Source organism: Rousettus aegyptiacus, unplaced genomic scaffold (genome assembly GCF_014176215.1).
Source record: "Rousettus aegyptiacus isolate mRouAeg1 unplaced genomic scaffold, mRouAeg1.p scaffold_m13_p_3, whole genome shotgun sequence".
Taxonomy (NCBI): Eukaryota; Metazoa; Chordata; class Mammalia; order Chiroptera; family Pteropodidae; genus Rousettus; species Rousettus aegyptiacus.
This window is the reverse complement of record NW_023416306.1, coordinates 17300758-17306819: the sequence shown is the minus strand read 5'-3', so window position 1 is coordinate 17306819 and position 6062 is coordinate 17300758. Positions and strand designations below refer to the sequence as shown.

Below are 6062 nucleotides of genomic sequence, written 5' to 3'. Positions count from 1 at the left end.
TATGACGGTTACAATGGGAGTTCTGACCAGAGGGTTGAGGCAGGCTATATGCAGGCGCAGGGGGAACCTACTGAGGCTTTGGGGGCTTGGGTGAACTGGTAAGTATGGTTCTGAATCAATGCCCTAGTGATGGAATGCCTTTATAAAGGTGAATAAGAGATTATTGAAAAGTTGACTTTAATCTGTAGAGGATGCCAGTGAATTGTACTACACTTATTCTCAGCTTTGCTTTTCAAAATCTTTAACCGAAACCTGTTTTATACCTCTTTATATTCCAAGTTAAAGAGGTAGAGAGACTTAATGCTATGGAAATATGACACTGCTTAATTTCCAGCTACTGGAGTTCTGATCTGTGTTTAAATAAGAAAGGCGGTGGGAAGGAAGGAGGAAGAGTGAAGAAATAAAATGAAGTCACTGTGATCAAGCTGCTAAATTGTTAAAATCAAGTAAGGCTGAGGCAAGAGGAAATGATTCTATTCTTGCTTTGACTAGCCTGGGAACTTAAACTTTTTAGTGTGCATCAATGCCTGGACATATATTAACGCCACAGAGAACCATCTGAACAACTCAGGAAAGAATATCCCATTAACCGGACCACTGGATACCTGGAAGAGTATCACCTTGGATCAAGTCAGAGGCTAAGAATGTGGGACTGGTTCTTCTCGAAAATGTACTTTTTATTATAAAACGTTTCTTCTTCTGAATACTTTGGGTATTGCCTAGTTGTGTTTCCTGTTTCCAGTTTGCAAACCCTAAGACCCTTGAATAAAACTTTCCTTTTAATTTTAGCAAAGCCTCCTGATTCATTTACACACAGTTGACAGGAAGTAATGTGTTGTGTATGTGTGCACTGGAGTCAGAGACAGTACCATATATTTCACATTCACTTACCTAATTTTGATGACAATATCCTCATTTTATATATTGGGAAAGTAATTATTAGGGATAAATAATTTGCCCCACATTACACTGGGCTTTTTCTGCAGTGCCTGCTAAATGATCATGCTCCTTCAACTCTAGGGATAATTACTGCTCATCCCCCCATTCCATTTAGATCCCGGGCCCAACATTTCTTTCATGACACCTGTTCCATGTCTGAGTTTATTGATAACTGAAAATAATTAGGACTATCTAAGATCCCAGAGTCAAAAAATTTTAAATGTTGCTGTTTGGTGTAATCTATTTTTCCTGTCTCTCATTCTTGATAGAAAGACTTGTTCCTACCCCCAACTCCCACTAATTTTACCTTAATTTTTCACTCTGATCCATAAGAGTATTGTGAATGCAACAACATGAATATGTCTTGAAACAATGTTGAGCAAAAGGATTCAGACACAAGAGTACGTATTTTATGATTTTGTTTACATGAAATACAAACAAGCAAAATTAATCTGTGCTGTTGGAAGTCAAGACAGCAATTACCACTGGGGAGAGAGTGACTAGAAAGGAGACCAAAAGGGCTTCTTAGGGTGCTGGTTTTATTTATTGATGTAAGGGTGAACTATATGAATGTGCTGATGTTTATGAAAATTCATCAAGCTCTACACTTACCTGTACCTTTCAGTATGTAATTTTTTTAAAAAAGTAAACAACCAACAAAAAAACCAAAAACCCCATTTAACTATTGTGCCTCCCACATAGGTACATGGGATTTTGCTAAATGCTGTGAAGAGCATAAAAAGAAACAAAGATTAGGAGTTGCCAGACACTGGGGAGGGAAACATGGGGAATAACTGCTTTGACGAGTATGGAATTTTGGAATAATGAACATGTTTTGGAACCACATAGAAGTGGTGGCTGTACATCATTATGACTGTGCTAAATGCTACTGACTTGCTCATTTTAAAATGGTTAATTTTATATTCTGTGAAATTGATCTCAATTAAAAAAGAAAATTGGTTCACCAAATGCCCCATAGTATTCTGGGGGTGGATCTTGGAACAGAAAAAGGATGTTAGTAGAAAAACTGGTGAAATACAATAGTTTGGCCAATTTTATTCATAGTTTTTTTTCCTGTTTTGAGAAATGTACCACAGTTATGTAAGATGTTAACATGAGGAAAAGTTGGGTGACGGTTATATGGGAATACTGCACTACGCAATTTTTTTGTAAATATAAAATTGTTCCAAAACAAAAATTAAAAATAAAATAAAATAAAAAAAATAAAAAGGCTGTTGGCCACTGTAACAGGAGCCTAGCTTGCATAAATTAGTGATACGATCTTGAGCAAGTTGCTTCTCTGCAGCAAAAACAGATTAGGCTACGTGAGTAATTTTGCATGGGTAAGGATGGTATCCCAATGTCCCTCCAAATCCAGGTCAGAATCTCCAGGCATGAAGAGCTGTGATTAAAAACAATGAGAAACATTACCTTAGCCTACTGAGGAATCTTCGAAATCCAGATACCACTACAGGGATGACAGAAGTGAGAAAACCGATGGATGACCTCAAAAATTCTTTCCAGTTTTTAAATTCTGACTTTTCACTCTTAGGAAACATAACTTTTCTTGAGTAGTCAAAGTTTGGTTAAGAACTAAAGCCATGTAGGAGTTTTTTTTGGAGGATTCATTTTTGATTAGAGCCTTGTGTAAGAGTAGAAGCGGATTAGAATAGATGGCAAGGTGAGTCCGTTTAAGCAGGCTTTGAATAACAGGTTTAAGTAGAGATTTGATTTAGTAGGAAACGGTAAGGGACTGTAACAAAGCAATGTTCCAGGAAGATCCACTTGGCAAGCAGAACACAGGGGGAGCTAGGGGAAGCTGAGATGAGGCAGGAAACTGAGCTCAAAGGAAGCCACATGAGTCCAGATAGGACTAGAGGACTTAGCTGAGTGGCATTCATGGGAAATACATGATATTTCTGCTGTGGAGAAAGAAAAAGCCACTGGGTCTAATGATTCTTGGAGTTCTATCTTTGTGAAATGTTATTTGTAAATTCATGATTTGAGAAATCTATGTAGATTAGAGAGGTAATACAGTGTTATAGTTGAGATCCTGGGGATAAGAGCAGTACGCCTTCATAGGGTTTACGAGTTAATACTTGAAAGCATTGGGAAGAGTGCCAGGCAGAAAGGAGGAACTCAGTAAATGTCTGGAGTTGCTAAGCATCTGTATGTACAGGGTGCTGAGCAGAGCCATGGAAAGCTCTTGCTGTTACAGAAGAGCAGCGCCCTTGCCTGTGAAAGAGCAGCATCTGCTGGTCATCCAAGGTGATGCAGGATCCCATACTTACAAAGGTCTGGCCCAGTTCATAATCCAAACAAACATTGTAAAGGGCATGATCAGTGGGTCTTTCCCAAAAGCACACTACAAACAAGCAGGATGAAACAGTAGTCATTGCTTTGAACAAGAATGCTCTTTATTTGTACAAAGCACTATAATTTTCTCAACATTCTTCACTCATTTCAACAATCTTCACTGTATTCATTAAACAAATTAAGTGTCAAACTACACTACCTGTCAACCGCCTTAGAGACAAATATGTGCTTGGAGCACTAAATGGAAAGAAAAAACTAAGAAAGGACAACAGAGATACTTGAGAAGCAGTTAAAAAAGACAGTTGGTGTGTGTGTGTGTGGGGGGGGAGGGATTAGATTCCTGAGTGCCATTGGATTTCTCTTAAGGTTCAGTGAGTTTTACAAAATCATTTTTAAAAGACATGAGATTGGAATTAAAAAATCAGAGGAACCTGAACTTCGGGATATTAAGTAGGTGAACAAAGTTTCTGGACTGGCAGAAGTGAGAAAAGGAGGGAGAAAGTGGGAATGGGGAGAAGAGAGGCAGAAGAGAGACAAATGAGCAGCACAGGAGAAAGCTATGCCTAGAAGAAATAAAGTTTGGAACCTGTCATAAATTGGAAGAATGAAAAGCCATCGTCACAAGTCTAGGAGATGGATTACAAGATGACAAAGCCTGGAATTTTATACCTTCCAGGTGACGAAAAATCCTAAAGCTATATAGCAGCAGACAGTGAAGTGCATATAAAACTAAACCATCTTCTAAGAGTAAGACACTGGCATACTTCTTGACTAATTCCACTCTACACTGCCGATTTAAAAGCATATGTGCCCAGAGTGCAGCCACCGCACAGGTCAAATGCCTGTAGGTAATACAGAAGGGCCCCAAGCCAAGTGGGTCTGTAAAACCAATATTCAATTGTCAAGTGAAGAGACCACAGCTTTTTAGTAGTTTCCTAAAGTTAGGCCATTCTGACCACTTGTAATAAGCTAGTATTGCCAAATACTGTGCAAACAGGCTGACCATGATCTAAACCTCAATCTTTCCTGAGCTTTTGACTGCCTCGGTGATCTGGAACACAGCAAGTGGGAGGGAACTGGGAATCAAAAACTGCCTAATCATAATATAAGTAAACAAGAGATCAAACCAATTGATTAAATTATCCATTCAGAATCCCTCTTGCTAAAAAGTCATAACCTTTAGACTGATTAAGCATAACAGGATTCTGCTACTCAGATGATCTGAGTCTGGGAAGCGCTGGTTTTGATAATTCTAGCCAGTTTTCATTTCGATCTTCTTAGGCTCTTCAGCCTCAGGCTGCTCTGTCCAGTAGGAAAAAGCTTCATATAAACATATACCACATTTCAGAGTAGTACCTTTCAAGGTGCCAGTCTCCTCACCCTATTCAGTTGTCTACTTCCTCGTCCTCATTCTGTTCTTCTTCTTCCAGTCTTTCCTCATCTTCATCATTGTCCTCATCCCTACTCTTGTCTTGCTCTTCTGAATCTGTTTTTTTGTCTTTGTCTTTCTTCTTTTGCTCTGAGGCTTCCTTCTTGCCTTTCTGTTCCCTCCTATAGGCTGTAAAGGAGGAAGGAGGTAGGCAGGGTTGAACCAAATGGATTGCCACCACTAATTCGACTCAATAACTGGAAAAGCTGAGACAAAGAGGGAAAAATAACCTGCCCAGTATTATAAAACAGACCTAAGGTGGTGCCAACTGAATTGGTTCTGAGTCACATCTAATACTTGCTTAGTGGACTTAAAGGGACCCAAGGTGAAAAGACTTAGGACCAGGTGAACAGGTAACACAGGATGAGCATCCACTTGACGCAGAAAATAAATAGGTCATTACCTTCCAGAGCTTCTTTTAACGGGGTAATGAACCGCTGGAACTCCATCTCCTCCATGGCTGAGAGCACATCACTGGCATTCAGTGTCTTGCGTTTCCCTTTCATTGCAAAGTTGTTGGCACTGAAACAACAAAAAATATTAAGGGCCATCAGACCCTGTCTTGCCGCCTAGAGAATGGGTGGAAAAAGAAGCACCCAGAGATGGAATGGGAAAGCTCATGTCTTAGATGCATGGATTTATGTGACATGGTAACTCTCTCCTTTCCTGTACAAAAAGATTAAAGCAAAGTTATTTCGGTGTTTTACTTGCTTCAGAACTTGCAAAAACTGGATGAGAGCTGTGAACCTCCCGCCACTGAAGTAGGTCACATTACGGGGGGAAGGGGCGGGGGGGGGGGGTCGGGGTGTGAACTAAAAGCCAACAAACTCCGACCCAGGGGTTCTCTTTGCATCTCCCTTATGCCACAGTCCCAGCTAAGCTCTAGCTAGCTCTGCCCGCCTCACCAGGATGTGGCGTAAAGCACGAAGACGCTGGCGGCGCGGGAGATGGCGCTCCGGGCCTCCTTGGAGATGTTAACACCGTCCGGGAGCTGTGAAAAGAGCGGGGGTGAGAAAAGCTGCCAGCCCAAGACCAGCTTCCCTCCCACTGTCCGTTCGTCCGCCCCTGGCCCATCTGTCAGTCCAGATGCTCACCGCCTCCTTGATGATCCTTGTGATGACGGCATTGGGTAGATTTAGGTCCTCGGGCCTCTCCGCCATTGTCGCCGCTGGGGCCGGCCCTCCTCCCCAGGCCTCTTCTTCAAGCAGCTACCGAGTCCGGACTTCCCGCGTCGCCACGGTCTGACCCAAAGAGGCTTCCGTCCCGCCCCACGTTGCCCACATTGTGTCCCATACTGCCCCGCGCGCTACAGCCTCCCTCTTCCAGCAGCTCCGCCTCCACCTCGAGTTGCCGGTGCATCTGACCGTTCCATGCCGAT

At 41.8% G+C, this 6062-nt stretch overlaps 1 protein-coding gene across 7 annotated transcripts; it reads right to left on the bottom strand.

Annotated features, from left to right (window-relative positions):
- Positions 1-433: 433 nt before the first annotated feature.
- On the bottom strand, positions 434-5983 carry POLE3 (DNA polymerase epsilon 3, accessory subunit). 7 transcript variants are annotated; one of them, XR_004956227.1, is made up of 6 exons: positions 5779-5983; positions 5590-5675; positions 5088-5206; positions 4612-4813; positions 3231-3304; positions 434-2341 (listed from the first exon to the last, which is right to left on the bottom strand). XR_004956227.1 is itself a non-coding variant. In XM_016126309.2 (5 exons), exons 1-4 carry the CDS (start codon positions 5842-5844, stop codon positions 4641-4643), a joined length of 444 nt encoding a protein of 147 aa, XP_015981795.1. In that variant the 5' UTR covers positions 5845-5983; the 3' UTR covers positions 434-2341; positions 4612-4640. The 7 variants fall into 7 exon arrangements, 5 of the variants coding, with proteins under 5 accessions (XP_015981795.1, XP_015981797.1, XP_036094466.1 ...); XR_004956228.1 differs by having other exon boundaries at positions 4636-4813; XM_016126309.2 differs by lacking the exon at positions 3231-3304.
- Positions 5984-6062: the final 79 nt, after the last annotated feature.

Coding starts and splice junctions, on each gene's coding strand:
- POLE3 (XM_016126309.2), bottom strand. CDS start 5,844: ATGGCGGAGAGGCCCGAGGACCTAAATCTACCCAATGCCGTCATCACA. Junction 5,207..5,589: donor GTGCTTTACGCCACATCCTG/GTGAGGCGGGCA, acceptor TTGTTGTTTCAG/TGCCAACAACTTTGCAATGA. Junction 4,814..5,087: donor GTTAAAAGAAGCTCTGGAAG/GTAATGACCTAT, acceptor CCTCCTTTACAG/CCTATAGGAGGGAACAGAAA.